The following is a 17732-nucleotide window of genomic DNA, read 5'->3' on the forward strand; positions in this document are numbered from 1 at the left end:
AGCTCTACTTCTTCGCTGACAATCTGATGCTAAGAATGGCTTCAAAAAATTCATGAGCAGGGGCGCCTGGGTGACTCAGTGGGTTAAAGCCTCTGCTTTCAGCTTAGGTCATGATCCCAGGGTCCTGGCATCAAGCCCCGCATTGGGCTCTCTGCTCAGCGGGGATCCTACTTCCCCCTCTCTCTTTGCTTGCCTCTCTGCCTATTGGTGATTTCTGTCTGTCAAATAAATAAATAAAATCTTTTAAATTAAAAAAAAAATTCATGAGCATTATTATTACTAAAACATGTTGTCCTATGGAATTTTTGGGACGCCTGGGAGGCTCAGTCAGTTAAGCGTCTGCCCTCCGCTCAGGTCACAATTCCAGGGTCCTGGGATCGAGTTGGGCTTTGGGAATCCTTGCTCAGCAGGAAGTCTGATTCTTCTCCCTCCACTTGCCTCTTCCTCTGCCTGCTGCTCCTCCTTGGTTGTGCTCACTCTCTCTTTCTCTGACAAATAAATAAATAATTTTAAAAAAATAAAATAAAAATGAAATTTTTAAGATGCTTTAGGATAGATACATTATAGTCAACTTAAAAAATGTAATCGAGGGGTGCCTGGGTGGCTCAGTTATGAAGCATCTGCCTTCAGCTCAGGTTATAATCCCAGGGTCCTGGGATTGAGCCCTGAGCCCCCATTTCAATCCCTGCTCAGCAGGAAGCCTGCTTCTATCTTCCCACTCCCTGCTGCTTGTGTTCTCTCTCTTGCTGTCTCTCTGCCAAGTAAATAAATAAAATCTTAAAGAAAAAAAAAAGTGTAATTGACCTTTTTTGAGCAATGGTGGTTTTCAAAAATCAGGGCAATAGAATTTTAAGTATTTGCACAATGTTAATGTATTGTTTTCCTAAAATGTCATTTTTTCCCCCTTAAGTTACTGATTGGAAAATAGCTGAAACCCTCATTAGAAACTGGAATTCTTGGGGTGGCTGGGTGGCTCAGTTGGTTAAGTGTCTGCCTTCAGCTCAGGTCATGATCCCACAGTTCTGGGATTGAGCCCTCCATGGAGCCTCCTGCTTAGCGGGAAGCCTGCTTCTCCCTCTCCTACTCCCCCTGCTTGTGTTCCCGCTCTCTCTGTCAAATAAATAAACCAAATCTTAAAAAAAAAAAAAAAAAAAAAAAGAAAAGAAAAGAAAAGAAACTGGAATTCTTAATTTTATTCTTAAGCAGGAGCTATATTTGCCCTTTAATAAAATCAAATCTGTAAAAACACCTTATTTCAATAGGATCTCATAAAACGGAACTTTAAGAAATATTTTCAGTGTCCTCTTTATACTGTGTGAAGGAATAATTTCTATGAAGAAAAAACAGCATGCTAAAATATTATAGAGATTGTGAATACTACAGATTAAAGAGATATTTCTTATCTCTGACCAGCACATCTATAAATACAGCTCCCTTAAAAAGAATGCTCTTTGACCTAGTTAAAATTCATTATTGCTGTCTCGGCCACTTATCGATGCTCCCTTCAAATCCATTCCTGTTTCTTCAACACTTAAAAATTTTAATTCACAAAAGCGAAGAACCCAACAGTAATCGTGGCGTGGCATTTGTCTATAACCATCAGGTGGCACTTGGCCCTACTGTGTTTATAAACTGCCCCCTCGGCCGATCTGTAAACTCCTTCAGAATAAGCACTTTTTCTCACCCCAAGACCTAACATAAGGGATTTACAAATAATAAGATGTTGGCAATGGCTATGAAGAATATAGACTAGTAAATAAGTTTAAGAATCAATTTAAGACCCAAAGAAAACCTAACCTTTGAAACTACCTCAAGTGACACTGAGTCCTGCCCCCAAAGGGACCATGTCCTAGGTTTAGAAGCAGCACCAAGAGCAGCAGACTGAAGCCAGCAGGGAACTGAAACTCCCAAGTTTGAGCCGCCAACGGATGCTGGTTTCTTATGTCTGACATCTTGCCCAAGAAGAGACACCAGTGAAAAGATGTGTGCATAAAAAACATTTTTAAATAAATAAAGCTTAAGACTTTTAGAGGTGGCAGAGAGGTGCCTCACACTAAGGACTGACTTGGCAGAATCCTACCCATCTGCACAAAGGAGAGGGGCTGCTTTCCTGGGAGTACTAGTTCTACTAGATCTAGTTTATATTTTTCTCAAGTTCTAGAACTCCTAGAAAGCCTAAGATCCTTTAATAAAAGGTTTAAGACCACAATATTTAAACAAGATCCCAAAGTGCTACTGCCCTCGTAGAAACTCATTTTCCAGTCATTATATTAATAAATCTATTTATAGATGAGAAATGGGTTTTGGTACATGTATCCTTGACCCTGTTGTTCCCTGACATGAAGTCAGTTCATTCACTCACTCATTCAGCATTTGCTGTTCCTCTACAAGAGGGCAAGGCCTATGTCAGGCAGAGAAGAAAGATGTAATCCTTGCATAGTCACAGTCTACAAACGCACAGCCAGATCGGTGTTACCAATCCAGGCCACTCCAATTTCATAAAACGGGGCATCAGAGACACAATTCTCTTTGTGAGCTCAGTGAGCATTCCATATCTGGTGGACACGTGGTTCTTTCTTCTGTATTCAAACACCACCCACGCCTCTTTTACTTTTAACTTTATTTGGCAAAGCAGCACTGCATAAACTGTTCAGTGACCGGGCCCCAGCTTATACAGCATGGTAAATTCATATACATTATCAGCAGCAAATTAGAAACAGAAAAAACGATACTGAGCTACAAGTCTCCTAAAATTGTAAAGAGGGAAAGGAAGAACTATGTTAGTTACGTCCAATCTGAACAGCTAAGTGTGTTAAAGGACATCACCTGCCATCTTCTCAAGTTTTAATATTTACAAATGCTTAGTTTTAAGGTAACAAAGCAGCTGATTGTATCTACAACATGCTACTCTATGACACCACATCAAAAGCTTTAAAAAGGAAGCTCATCTCTATTTTCTTAGTGGCAGCTAACAGACATCCAAAAACCAGGAATCTTAACTTGTGAACGGTGGTGTTATCTGATATGCACAAGAGCATTTTGATAAATTAATATTGAAACAGAATTAAGTGTCTAAGAAAAACCACTCCTCGAAATTAATTCACAAACTAGGTCTTCCATTTAGTGGAACCCCGTCTTTTAATATTTTAAAAGTAAAATGTGGGCGTGTTAAAGTAATAATACACAAATTTATACTCTGCATCGTTCTTTCACCAACTCGGCTTCTGTGCCTCTTTGAAGAACTAGAAACCCTACAAAACCACACATTTTCATGCTGAAAATAATAGTGTAACGAAGTCCAAAACAAGCTGTGATGCTGTTGGTTTTCAAAAAGCTCTGAGGACTGAGATGAGCAATCCACTGTAATATTATATACTGGTCAAGCTGATGGCGCTTTTACAGTTCATCCCTGGGGGTAAAAAGAGAAATATATAAGTAGGTGTTACGTACTATAAAATTTGGCTTTCTAATAATTTAGATACAATTAGTAAGTAAGTAAAAATACATCCATCCCCAAGCATTTAAAAAAAAAAAAAAGCAAACAGCCCCAAGTCAAAGCAAAAATGGAAGTCAGCCATCCAAACATCTCTCATGCTACTCCAGAATGAAATATGAGACCTGAAGGCCCTGGAGTCATTAGTTTTTGCTCTGAAGGTACCTTTCTTCCTCCAAGGCCAAAAATTCAAAGAAATTTTAACTTTTAGACCTAGGATCTTGCTAACACTACTTATCATAAAATGGTGATGGGTATTTAGAATTGGAATCACTTTTTATAGTTACATTGACAAAACTGGACAAAAATGTGGTCTTTTGCTTAGACTATCTGCTAACAAATGCTGAGTGGGTCATTCTCAACCCAAACTCTGGGAGAAAAAGCATCCTGTGTAGATGGCATCTGTCAGCTGATTTCAGAAGGCAGTTTCTCAGCTCTAAAGGAAACCACTCCCTCAGCTGGTGCCGCACTGTACCAGCCAGTGCCAGTGAGGGAAGGAAGGAAGGAAGGATGCAGCCGCAAGTGTATGGCGTGTAAATTATACCTCATTAAAACTGTTAAAAGTAAAAAAATAAAGCTACCAAAAGAGCCAAAAAGCTTCATACTTCAGGATAAACTGAGTGACAAAAACATTGTTCAACACTCAAGAATTTTAGGGGTGAAGAAGTATGATGTTTGAAACTAAATCTCAAATGATTTCAAGGAAAAATATGACCTGTGTGTATATAGAAAGAGAAAGAGGGAGCAAGAAAGCGTATGTGGAAAAATGTTAACAACTGGCAACTCTGGATGAAGAGATTCAGGAAGTCTTCGTACTATTCTTACAATCTGTCTGTAATAAAAATTAAAAAGTTTTTTAAAAGTTAAAATAAGTTTGAAGGGAAAGTAAATAAAGAACTAAGATTTTCCAGGTACATGGTGAATTAAGGGACTGTAAGATAATATGCTTTCTAAAAACTGAATTTTGTAAATTGTGTGAGAAATTATTTTAAAGATTATGTCTCCCATAAGCTGCCACTGTCATGGAGTACTGGATTATCTGTATAATGACAAATTACCAGTTCTGGTTGCTCTTAATATATTCTTCTAAATAATTTAAGCACTATAATTCTCATAGAATAGATTTTACTTAAATTCATGCAAGCATTAAAATATTTAATCTACAAAGAGTTCATCTGCAAAGTGCTCTATTCATAAATTCATTTGTGCTTTTTAAAAATGTGAATTGAAGATACTGTTGTTTTTGTAAAATAATATACCATATTTGACTTGCCTATTGCAAGGCATTAAGGATATTATAAATAAATATCCTTACTGCCCAACAGCACAGTACAAACATTTCCAAATATCCTCTTCAATTAAAAAAAATTTTTTTTAAAAAGGAAAAGGATAGAAACTCTCAATAAACTGGGTAGAGAGGAAACGTACCTCAACATAATAAAGGCCATATATGATAAGCCCACAGCTAACATCATACTCAGTGGTGAAAAGCTGAAAGCTTTTCCTCTAAGATCAGGAACAAGACAAGGATGCCCACTCTCGCCACTTTTATTCAACATAGCACTGGAAATCCTAGCCAGAGCAATTAGGCAAGAAAAAGAAATAAAAGGCATCAAAATCGGAAAGAAAGAAGTAAAACTATCTCTTTTTGCAGACAACATGTTATATATAGAAAACCCTAAAAACCACAAAAAAAATGTCAAAACTAATAAACTAATTCAATAAAGTTGCAGGAAACAAAATCAGTATACAGAATTCAGTTGTGTTTCTATACACCAATAATGAACTATCAGAAAGAGAAATTAAGAAAACAATCCCATTTATAATTGCATCAGAAAAGAATACAATGCCTAAAATAAATTTAAACAAGGTGAATGATCTGTACACTGAAAAGTATAAGACATTAATGGAAGACACAATGCTTTTGGATTGGAAGAATGAATACTTTTAAAATTCCCATACTACCCAAAGCAATCTACTGATTCAATGTAATCCACATCAAAATCCCAACAGCATTTTCACAGAAACAGAACAACTCTAAAATTTGTATAGAACCATAAAAGGCCCCAAAGAGCCAAAGCAATCTCTAGAAAGAACAAAGCTGGAGGTATCACTCTTTCTGATTTCAAACTATATTATAAAACTCTAATAATCAAAAGAGTATGACAGTACCATAAAAAGAGATACATGGGTCAATGAAACAGAATAGAGGGCCCAGAAATAAACCCACACATATATAGTCAATTAATTACAGAGCCAAGAACATACAGTGGGGAAAAGATAGTGTCTTCAGTAAATGGTGCTGGGAAAACTAGAAAGCCACATGCAAAAGAATGAACTGGATGGCCATCTAACACCACACACACAAAAAATCAACTCAAAATGGATTAAAGACTTGAATGTAAGACCTCAAACCATAAAAAAAATGTGGTAATTATCTTGTAGTATATACTTATATCAGATCACTATATTGTACGTGTAAAAGTAATATAATTCTATGTCAATTATATCTCAATAAAACTGGAGGAAAATCATATTGTAAGAAAGCTATCAGTGTGTGACAATGTTGATAACACTTAATAAAATGGAAAAAGGAGATTATAATATGATGGTACTATATGATCTCAAGATTAAAAAGATATATAAAGAACTATGGACAAAAGAGTAAAAAATATATCAAAAGGTTAGTAGTGGTTATCTCTAGGTTCTGAGACTGTGGGTAATTTTTATTTCATCCTGTGTACTTCTAAAAATTTTTACATTACAAATGTATTATTTTGGTAGTCAGAAACAATATTATTAAAAACAAATAAAGAAAATGTACAGCACTTAAAAAAAAGAAAGAAAAGGAAAAGAAATTAAGTCTATAGATCTAAATTTTAACATTTAGGGTGCCAAAGAAAACCAAAAATTTGACATTTCTTATAAATGTCACATCCCAATACTCCAAAATCCATATAACTTTCAAGTCATTTACTTTTGCACTTAATATTCCATATTTTACATAACTATCATTATCTGACTTACATGTGTAGATCACCGACAATAAAAAGTATTATGTCCTAAATTTCTAGAAAGTGTCATTATTATATATGTGCTAAACATATTCATTAGGTTAATAACTATATATTATTTTATTATATAATGTACAATTATATATAACTTATTAGGTTAATAACTCTAACCTACTAACATTAGTATTATATATTCTTTATCAACAACAAACGGGAAGTTGCCACCAAGAAACAACAATCAAAATCCATGAATGGGTTCTACTTAATGGAATTTCTGAGATAATAAAGCAAATTATAGAAAGCATTATGAAAGACATAAAAAGAATTCCAAAAGCAACATGTATCCCTGCCTTTAAGATGCAAAATGTCAAAATGCTATAACATATGTAAAGAAATTAAAAAGGGACAATCTAGAACTATATGACCACAGGACCTACCCCGTCAATCTTAGAAATGCCCAACCAACTCATAACATGTTTTTCATGTGCATATGGCACTTTGAGATGACATTGATAACCAAAGCGCTTACAGAACGAGAATCCAGAAACATTACTCAGTTTCACAAACCAGAGACGGACTTATTCCATTGACTCTTGTGACCATTAAAAACAAAAAACTTACCAGATGATGAACAAAATATTGATTTGTACATACACTTATGTAAAATAATACAAATTTTAAAAATATGAACAGTTTACAAAACAACTAATACAATTACTACACATTCATTGTCATGAACAGAATACTAAAGGTTCTAGGTCTATGGCTCATACATCTGATGTTGTCTCCCCTTTTATGACTCCACCAAAATTATGTGACATTTTTCGAAGTATACAGAAATAGAAGTCTACTTTTAGGCTTTGGTCTTTATTTGGCATGATAATTCGGCATGCCCACTGGGGCATATTCCCCCCCCGATAGTTTCTACCACCCCTCCTCAGCAAAGATTAGATCTCACCCTCAGGGGGCATGGCAACTAGCTCTGAATTCCTCAGGAAGAGAAGGATGGAAGGCTGGTGAGAAGCAAGAGAAGGCCCAGAAGCAAGCATGGGATGCGCTATTAAATTAATCCTTAAGAAAATCTGAAAGAACAGAGATCACCTAACCTGGCAATAAAACGGACTAGGAGCTTTTGAGATCGTAATTCCCAGATGTAGGCTGGGCACTGAAAAAATGGTGACTCTTTTCAACCCCATTCTATCCTTACTACCACTGCTTTAATTCAGGCCACCACCATTTCACCCTTGCTTCAACCACATTTTGTTTCTAAAAGTCATTCTGCCCCCTTCCAATTTACTCTCTATACCACAGCCAAAGTCATCTTTCTGAAATATAATTCTGATTACTTCACTGTCTGGCTTCAACACAATTGCTCCCTTCTAAACACACTACACTCTAATTGCCTGTTTGTCTTCTGTAGATTTTGGCGGGGGGTGGGGGGGGATCTCCCATGTGACTGTAAGTTCCACAAGAATGGTCAGTTTCAAATTCTCAGCTAAGTAACCATGGCCCTAGTACAGTCCCTGCTCTCAGTGAGCTCCAGGAAAATTGTTTCCTCCCCTTATAGCCTATCATGGTAGGTTCCTGGTCCCTGGGTATGTCAACGTCTTTTCCAGATTCCTGTAACCTTTCCCACATTTCTTTGAACGATCCTTCACTAAAATCGTTTCAAATCCAAGCTGAGCGTACCCTCTGTTCTGGACCCTGACTGACTGTCTAAGAATACAAAAAGAAATAGCATATTAATGGTCTCTTTAGATTTTAAGTAACTTGTTGCTTTACCCTTTGAAACACCCTATTTTCTAGTAATTTCTTTTAGTACCAAAGATACTTAATGTGGCAGTTGTTTTTTCCAGTTTTGTTTTCAGATTTTGTTCCACCTGTACATTCTTTAAACCTATATTCTTTAAATGTAGAGATTTACAATTAAGTAATTGATTAGCTTTGGGGATAGCTAGAAGGCCCAAATGGTAGAGCAAGCGACTCTTGATCTCAGGGTCATGAGTCCAAGCCCCACAGTGGGCACAGAGCTTACTTAAAACAAAACAAAAAAGACCCACTACATCTTTGGATGTAGGAAAATGTGTCTGAACCAACAGAAAATTTACAACAACTTGGAATTCCTCCTGGTACAACTAGAGAAAAGTTTCCAGTGATACATTGTGTAAAATTGATCAATCTTTTAAAAAGCTGAAAACCAAAAAGAAAAACAAGCATATATATGTAAATATTTGAATATTTGGTAAATGACTAAATATGTTTGGTAAATGACTTGTCCATAAATTTAAAAATTATTCTAAATTTAATACAAATAGTTTAGTTTTGTAAGGGGTGGATACAGGTGTTGTGGAAACCTAGAGCTTTTATGACCTGGGAAGGGGGGGAACCTCTCCATGAAGGGAAAAGAAGGACTAAAAACAAGCCTGGCTGGGAAGGCCCCTTAGCATGTGAAGGTCCTGAGGCTTAAGTTTCATTAGCTTCATGCTAAATCCACGTCTGGTTATAAAAACAAAATACCATTGTAATTCCTTCATCATCAAACTACAGGGGAATGTTCAATACTAGTATTCACTGTATATAAAAAGAAAACTTTTTGGACACCTGGGTGGCTCAGCGGGTTAAAGCCTCTGCCTTCAGCTCGGGTCATGATCCCAGGGTCCTGGGATAGAGCCCTACATCGGGCTCTCTTCGGGGGAGCCTGCTTCCCCCCCCCCACTCCTGCCTGCCTCTCTGCCTACTTGTGATCTTTGTCTGTCAAATAAATAAATAAAATCTTTAAAAAAAAAAAAAAAGAAAGAAAAGAAAACTTTTAAATGCTTAATGAAAATCTGAACTCTCACTTGATGTGAAATTTTGGTAAGTTCACTGTATATTTGCCCCTTTTACACAACAGCAACTATACAATTATATAACAACAAAACCATACTAGAAGCAAAGTCCAGGAAGGCTGTAATAGTTGTTAATAACTATATGATTTTAACTGACAGGATTCATGGCTTTTTAATTTTTTTTTAAAGAAGCGGCTGTGTTCCAGGTTAGAATTCAAAGAAAATAGTTAAATCCACATTGTGTGAAGAATAAAGCAATTCCTAGTCAGATATCTCAGAAATGGCCAATCAGAGTGAAAAGAAAAACTAAGTTAGATTATTATTTTTGCAATTAAACATTCACTCAAAGATATCTTTCCTCTTTCCAAAAAAACAAAATTAAGAAGTCTATGAAACTTCAAAATTATCATTTTACTTATTAAAAAAATAATTATCTTAAAATAAGTACCTCTGTCAAATAAAGATTCTAAAACAAGGAAACTTGTAAAGTCTTTCTTATTTTGACACTGAATTTTAAATAGTCTTAGCTAGTGCCATCCTTACTTCTTGTTCTCACTCCTTCCCACTGAAGAAACAGGGAGGGGAAGAGAGGAGGAGGAGAGAGGAAGGAGAGAAACCTTGGCTTTCGACAAAATACTCTGATAATGCTGAGACATCAAACACAAGGAGGCATTACAACGAGCCATGCTGTGCTGACGATTATGCTGCATGCTGTTGGCCCTTTGGGTGGGTTTGTGAGACCTGGGCACTGTGCTGGCTTTGCACTCACAGAATCCACTCCCCTCCCCAGGAACTCAGAGTGGCTTCAGAATGGGCTGGCCAGTTTTATAGACTGGCGAGAAGTTTATTCCTTATAGCGGCTCTGAAACAGGAGCTGAATGTAAAACAGGCACAGGTTGTTAGACAGGAATGTCAATGAACCTGATTGAAAGAGAGAAAGCAAAGCAAGCTGAGAGGAAGAATGTCCTCTCTGGGATTCTGACACCTTTGAAAACTGGGACAAGAGTATCTTTTCCCTTCTTTTTCTTTGTAACAATGGTTCAATAGGGTATGAACAAGGCAGGAAAGGATGGCCCCTCTCTTCAGACCAAAGCCTTTGTTTCCATGACCACAGAGCAGCTACAAAAATGATTTGTGAATACAGAAACAGAATAGCTGATAATAAAATATCCTTAGAAAGTTCTGAACTGTGGCTAAATGCCTCTTTAAAAAAAAAAAAAAAAAAGGAAAAAAAAACCCACCTTTGTGCCAACCAAGTCTCACCCCCCTTTCCCAAAGATATGAGTTAAACCAAAAGAAGGGCAGACTCATGCAAAATTTTTCTAGATTTTTTAATGTAGCGAATTTCTGATGTTAAAATGGAATAGCATAAAGGTGACAACCAAAAAAAGCGCTCTTGTGGTCTAATGTCTTAGAATCCACACCCTTCACCTTGCATGTGTGGAAGAAGAAAGAGCAGAAGATAAAATCACTTCCACCTGGACCACTGCTTCTCTTTATCTGTTAAAGGCACGTATATCACTCCCATCAGGGGTTTCATTTTGACACTGCCGTCCTGTAGCTTGTCGTACTGCTCCAACATCTGGTTTCCACCTGCGGGACCAACTGGCAATATCAATCTCCCACCAGGCTTTAACTGGTCTATCAGCTGAAAAGAAGGGAAAGAAAAAGACATGCACACCAAGTTACAAATTTTATATTGAGAGTCATTTTGCATCACCACAAACAACTTCCAGTGTCCGGGAGCAGAAAGCAGAAATGCACTTCATTTAGTATATCCATACTTTGATTGTTAAATCTATTACTCAAATCACTACCTATCCATTTACCTATAGATATCCTCTACTAAACTACAAGTTCTCTGACAAGAGGTACTGTGATGTTATTCATCTTTGTGTGCCTGGTACCTACCATGGTACTTGGTACAACTGGAGGGCTCAGTATGAGCTAACCACATAATGTAGAGCTAGCCTCTTCGGAAGACCAAAGGCAAAGCAGAACATTTCAATGCCCATACCCCTGTTTTGAATCTTTGTTTTCTGGAGCGGAGAAGGGAGCAGGGGACTGCAAAAATCAGCAAGGAGTCCCTATCCTGTCACTGTAGAATTTAGGGCATCACTGACCAAAAAATAAGGGAACCTCAGTTTTATGATGAAGTTAAGAATACTGGCACCATGACAAAGGAAAGTGGAGCTGGAGTTCCTACAGCATCAGACTGAAGACAATGAAATGAAAAACCAAGCCCTTCTGGTCTGAAAACTTCCAGGTCATATGTTAACATTTGAATATGGCCTTAGTAATGACTACTTATCAAACCCTGTAAGGGAGAAACTTTACTTTGGATGGGATTATCCCATAAAAGTGCGTCCTCAATGAAAATTTCAGTTGTCAGCAAGCCTATCTTATTTTCCCATTTTTATTTTTTCTCAAGTAATTCTTACAAGTATTCCTTGAGTTGTTTCTCTAAATGTCAAGGTTTACGATAAAATGAAGGAGACTTGCCCCCTATATCCAGTCATTTTAAATATTTTAAATGCTTTTGGCTGAATCATCAGTATTTACTTTTTTGTAGTGATTATTTCTAAAGCATGCCTTTCATCTTTTTCATTAAAATATAAAATATAACTGACATATAACGTTATATGTATATATCGCAAAATGATTACCACAAGTTTAATTAACAACCATCACCACAGATAGTTACAATTTTTTCTTTGTGATAAAGAGAACTTTCAAGACCTACTCACTCAGCAACTGTTCAAATACACAATACAGTGTTGTTACCTACAGTCACCATTCTGTAGTCTTTATGTTATTTCAAATTATACACTAGGTGAGGCCTGAGCTCTTATTTCTCCTTTCTCCTTTCCTCAATCCAACCAATATCATAATTTTTTAAAACCACTTTCAATTATGACTGTAAACATAATTTGCAGCTGAGCCAAGAGGTATCCAATGTCTGTTTCCTTTCTTAGACAACAATTGTTTATCCTGCACTTAGAAACTAAAGCTCTTTTGGGGTGCCTAGCTGGCTCATTAGAAGAGCACAACTCTTGATCTTGGGGCTGTGAGTTTGAGCCCCACACTGGGTGCAGAGATTATTTTAAAAGAAAAATGAATAAACTTTAAAAAAAATGCAGCTTTTTCTTTTTTCACTCAATTTTTTGGGTAACTTTTTCTAAATATTTGTACCCTCCAACAACTTCTCAATAAGATCTTCACAGTCAAACCTATCTAATTAGTGTTTTTTTCCCCTAAGATTTTATTTGTTTATTTATTTACTTACTTGACAGAAACAGAGAGAGAGAAAGAGTACACAAGCAGGGGGAGCAGTGAAGGAGGGAGGAGAAGCTCGATGCGGGGCCCCTAATTAGTGTTCTGTTGTTCTTTGGTAGCTTCAAGTGCCTTCCTCCTCCAGTTCCAAATCTGGGCTGGTTAATCCCCAGCCCCACTGCATAGCTCTCATCAGGAAAGGTCCCTTCTAACGCTGGGGACTCTTCACCATCTCTCTCCTGAGCCAGCTGTTCAACTTGCCCAGAGGCCAGGGCTTGCTCTTTCTGGTTTTCCCTACCATCTCTCTCCTCCCTCATTTTTAGAAAAGATTTTATTTATTTATTTGACAGAGAGGGACACAGCAAGATAGGGAACACAAGCAGGGGGAGTGGGAAAGGGAGAAGTCGGCTTCTTGCCCCTGAGCAGGGAGGCCAATCTGGGGCTTAATCCCAGGATCCTGGGATCATGACCTGAGTCGAAGACAAATGCCTAATGACTGAACCACCCAGGCGTCCCTATTCCCCCCTCATTTTTTGGCATTAAAACAATTCCTTTAGAAGTATTCTGAAACAGTGCATGGAGTATTTTATTTTATTCTTTTTAAGATTTTATTTATTTGAGGAAGAGAGAGCAAACATGAAAGGGGCGAGGGGCAGAGGGAGAAGCCGGCTCCCTGATGAGCAGAGGGCCTGATGTGGGACTTGATCCTGAGACTCCAGGATCATGACCTGAGCCGAAGGCAGTTGCTTAACCAACTGAGCCACCCAGGTGCCCTGCATAGAGTATTTTAAAAGAGAGAGACTGAGATTTGCAAATCTAAAACTATATTTTATGTATTTGACAATATGTGTGGGTACAGAATTCAAGGCTGGAAATAATTTTCAGCTGAGAATTGTGAGGACTTGTTCCTCTGACTTGTTGATTGTAATGCTGCTGCAGTCTGATGCCTTTCTGATTACCAATCCTTAACAGACTATGATTTGTTGTAGAATCTTTTCTTTATCACTCTACAGTTTTATGGTGATATTATGGTTTTTTTTTTCCCTCTCTTTTTAGAAAAAATTCATCATACTGGATACTCAAACTATAGAATCATGGCCTTTGGTTCTTGGAAATTTTCTTACTTAGGGTTTAAGGTTTAGCACTAATTTTTCTCATAGAGAATTTCAAGCAGCAGCCCCTCTTATCAGATCCACACTTGATCTCTGACTTCCAAGATCCTCATGCCTCCAATTTCTAAGCTCTTTTCAAGTTGTGCACAGCAAATTGCTTCTTCAATAACCCCCTCTGCAGCCTCTTTGGCCCAACTTCTACACCCTCCCAATTCAGTTACTGCTCCACCCACTTCCATCTGCATACACCACAGGGTTCAGGAGTGCAGGTATAATCTCCAAGATAATGAAACATGGAGTTTCTGTTTCCTGCTTTTCTAGTTGTTTTGAGGTGATATATAAAAGGAAGCATAAACATCTTTATGTTATCCTAAAACTGAGAGGTCTTCCCTTCAGCCTGTCTCTATTTATTTATTTATTTATTTTTAGCATGTCTCTCTTTAATCAGGTATTAAAGACCCCTACAATACTTCCAAGTGCTATTATAAACATTTAAATTCATACTGAGTTAGGGATGCCTGGGTGGCTCAGTCCGTTAGGCATCTGACTCTTGATTTCAGCTCAGGTCATGAGCTCAGGGTTGTGAGATCAAGCCCAGAGTTGGGCTCGGTGTTTAGCAGGTCAGTGGGGTCAGTGGGGCGTCTGCTTCTCTCCCTCTCCCTTTGCCCCACCTCCTGCACGCATACTCTTTCTCTCTCTAAAATAAATAAATAAATCTTTAAATTCGTATCGAGCTAAAGCCAGAAATGCCCTTCGAGATCATCTCAGGGACGCAACGGGGAAAATAAGCTCTGCAGTCAAGCCCCTTCATTTAAATACAGTTCTATTTCACGTATTAACTGTTCCTACTAAGCTGCATTAAAAGGAAAAAAAAGTTAAAAACCTACAGACCATGTGTCATATGTGAACATTCACTGAGCTATTCATTTATAACTTGTACATCTTTCTATAGCATATATGTTTTTAATTTTAAGTAAACTCTCCTTCACACCTGGGGCTCAAACTCATGACCCCAAGATCAAGATTTGCAAGCTTTACTGAGCCAGTCAGGCATTCCCTTTGCAGCATATCAACTCTTCAATTAAAATGTGTTAAAACCACCGGTTTATGGGAGGCCTAGGTGGCTCAGTGGGTTAAGCCTCTGCCTTCGGCTCAGATCATGATCTCAGGGTCCTGGGATCAAGCCCAGCATCAGACTCGCTGCTCAGCCGTGAGCCTGCGTCCCCCTCTCTCTCTGCCTGCCTCTCTGCCTACTTGAGACTTCTCTGTCAAATAAATAAATAAATAAAATCTTTTTTAAAAATAAAAAATAAAATAAAACCACTGGTTTAGTTTTAAAAAGGAAACAAACAACAGCAAAAGGTAACAGGACCAGAGAAAATAAGTAATTTTCTCAAAATCATTCAGTCAATAACCAGAACAAGTTCTCTAACTTTCAGCTTCTCATTAACTGATCTAAACATACAAATAAGAACCCTTCCAGACTGGGAAGTGGCCGAGACTGGGCAGAAGTGTCACTCTTAGCCCCTAGTCATCCACTCCAGAATGGTGGAAAACTCCAGACACCACAGAACTGAAGAACTCAGTGAACTTAACCAGGGATTATTAAGGGCTGACAGAAGGTCATCAGTCTTCCTGAAATAGAAAACCAAGATTGGGGGTGCCTAGGTGGCTTAGTCAGTTAAATATTCGACTCTTGACTTAGACTCAGGTCACGATCTTAGGGTCCTGGGATTAAGCCCCAAGTTGGGCTCTGCACACAACTCAGAGTCTGCCTGAGTTTCCCCGCATCCTCCTCCCTGCTTGTCGCACTTTCTCTCTAAAATTTAAAACAAACAAACAAAACAAAACAAAACAAAAACCAATTTTGTACTTAAATATTTTCTTGACTATGTAGCATACAATACTGGAATAGACGTCCCTCTCGCTGTAACTATGCAAACCCTACTATTCTTTCAGATTCAGTTCTAATTCCACTGTATGTAGTCTCCTTAGACCAGGTATGTAGATTATTCCCTTAACTGTTCACATGAAGTTCTCTCCCTCACTTGAACTTATGACAGTACGAGGTTTCTTTTCCCTTCAATATATATTATGTGCTATGCATATATTATATATTAATGCAATGATACACTATCATTGCATTAATTTCCCTGTAATATGTACAACACATTTCTTCCAGAATATAAGCTTTGTGAGGCTAAAATGTATGACAAATACCTCCTGGTTTCACCCATGCACTTAGCAATCTTGCACATTCTGGTACTTCATAAAACACCAAGTGATTATCGTATCTGGAACTCCAGATGGATTTTCCTAACTCCACTGGCATACTAGTCCTTAGATGGATCAAATGCAATTTCAAGTAAGACAGCCACGAACTACGATTTAGTAATTTTCCAAGTCATTTATACAACTCTTTGCATAAGAAAAAAACTGCCTACTAAGCGTAATTAAAATGTATGACATAAAAGTCTAATTATGTCTTGATCATCTAGAAGTCATTTCTCTTAAGTCTTTCACAGCTGTAGTTGACCCAAGCACAGAAACACAGGAAAAGACCCAACTCACTGCCTGCGGCACAACTGGCGCTGCAGCTCCTACATGAATAGCATCATAAGGGGCTTCTTCGGCGTACCCCATTCTTCCATCCCCCACTGAAAGAAAAAAAATTGTGCTTTAAAATCTGTTCAGAAAGAACTACCCAGTGTGAACAATTACAGGAGGCTTAAAGCAGAGCAAAGAGAAACTTCTAATAAATGATGCAGGGACAACTGGATATTCATGTGGAAAAAATATATACTTGAATCTCTATCTCTTACATGCACAAAAATCAATGTCAGAGAGATCAAAGATCTAAATGGGAAAAGCTAAAATAATGCCTCTGCAAAATAAGACAGGGACATAGCTTCATGATTTTATAGTCTTTTTTAAAATGATTTTTATTCATTTATTTGTCAGAGAGAGAGAGAACACAAGCAGGGATAGTGGCAGGCAGAGGGAGAAGCAGCCCGATGTGGGACCTGATCCCAGTACCCTGGGATCATGAACTGAGCTGAAGGCAGATGCTTCACCGACTGAGTCACCCTGGTGTCCTGATCTTAGAGTAGCCTTAAAGAAGACACAGAAGGGGAGCCTAGGAGGCATAGTTGGTTAAGCATCTGACTTTTGGTGTTAGGTCAGGTCGTGATCTTAGGGTCATGAGGTGGGGCCCTATTTGGGGCTCGGCACTCAACAGAAGCGTGCTTCAGATTCTGTCTTCCTCTCCCCCTGTCCCTCCTACTCATGCTCACTCTCTTGCTCTAAAATAAATAAATTAATTTTTTTTTAAAAAATGACACAGAAAATGCTATTAAGTCTGATACATTAAAATTTCTATTGGGGTGCTTAGGTGGCTCAGCCCATTAAGCATCATGATCCCAGGGTCCTCAGATGGAGCCCTGCATTGGGCTTACTGCTCAGCAGGGAATCTGCTTCTCCCTCTGCCCCTCCCCCCACTTGAGCATGCACTCTCTCAAATAAAAAAATAAACAAAATCTTAAAAAAATAAAATATTAAGTATTTCTATTAATCAAGAAGCACCAATATGAGTGAAAAGGCATGCTGCAGAGTGAAAGAAAAGATTTAATATGTATAAATAAAGGGCCAATCTGTAGAGGTCCTTCATATCAAAGAAAAATATAAACAACTCAGTATCTGAATAAGATATTTCACAAAGGAAGATATCCAAATGGTCAAGCATATGAAACAGTGTTTGACCTCACCAGTTGGGAGGAAAATACAAAATTAAAATCACAAAGACTTACTACTATACACTCACTAAGTGGGTAAAAAGAAAAATCTAGCAATACCGAGTGTTGATAAAACAAAGAGCACTAAAAACAATGATACATTGCTGATGGGAATGCAAATTGGTTCAATTACTTTTAAAAAGTTTTGCAATGTGTATGGTTACCCTATGAACCTGCAATAATGCTCTACCCAAATGAATGCTTGTCTGATGAGTGTACAT

The 17732-nt window shown here is 37.8% G+C and overlaps 1 protein-coding gene across 3 annotated transcripts in view; it reads right to left on the reverse strand.

Annotated features, from left to right (window-relative positions):
* Positions 1–2603: 2603 nt before the first annotated feature.
* PCMT1 (protein-L-isoaspartate (D-aspartate) O-methyltransferase) overlaps positions 2604–17732 on the reverse strand; it is a 45525-nt gene continuing 30396 nt past the window's right edge. Inside the window, exons 6-9 of one of the 3 annotated variants that reach the window (XM_059177274.1) lie at positions 16292–16377; positions 10814–10983; positions 4922–5065; positions 2604–3409 (exon numbers count right to left, since the gene is read on the reverse strand). In XM_059177274.1, coding sequence (XP_059033257.1) covers positions 3397–3409; positions 4922–5065; positions 10814–10983; positions 16292–16377 — 413 coding nt within the window. In that variant the 3' untranslated portion in view covers positions 2604–3396. Of the gene's footprint in view, positions 3410–4921; positions 5066–10766; positions 10984–16291; positions 16378–17732 lie in introns of all 3 variants that reach the window. The other 2 variants (XM_059177275.1, XM_059177276.1) reach the window with 2 other exon arrangements.

This window comes from Mustela lutreola, chromosome 6 (genome assembly GCF_030435805.1).
Source record: "Mustela lutreola isolate mMusLut2 chromosome 6, mMusLut2.pri, whole genome shotgun sequence".
Classification (NCBI taxonomy): Eukaryota; Metazoa; Chordata; class Mammalia; order Carnivora; family Mustelidae; genus Mustela; species Mustela lutreola.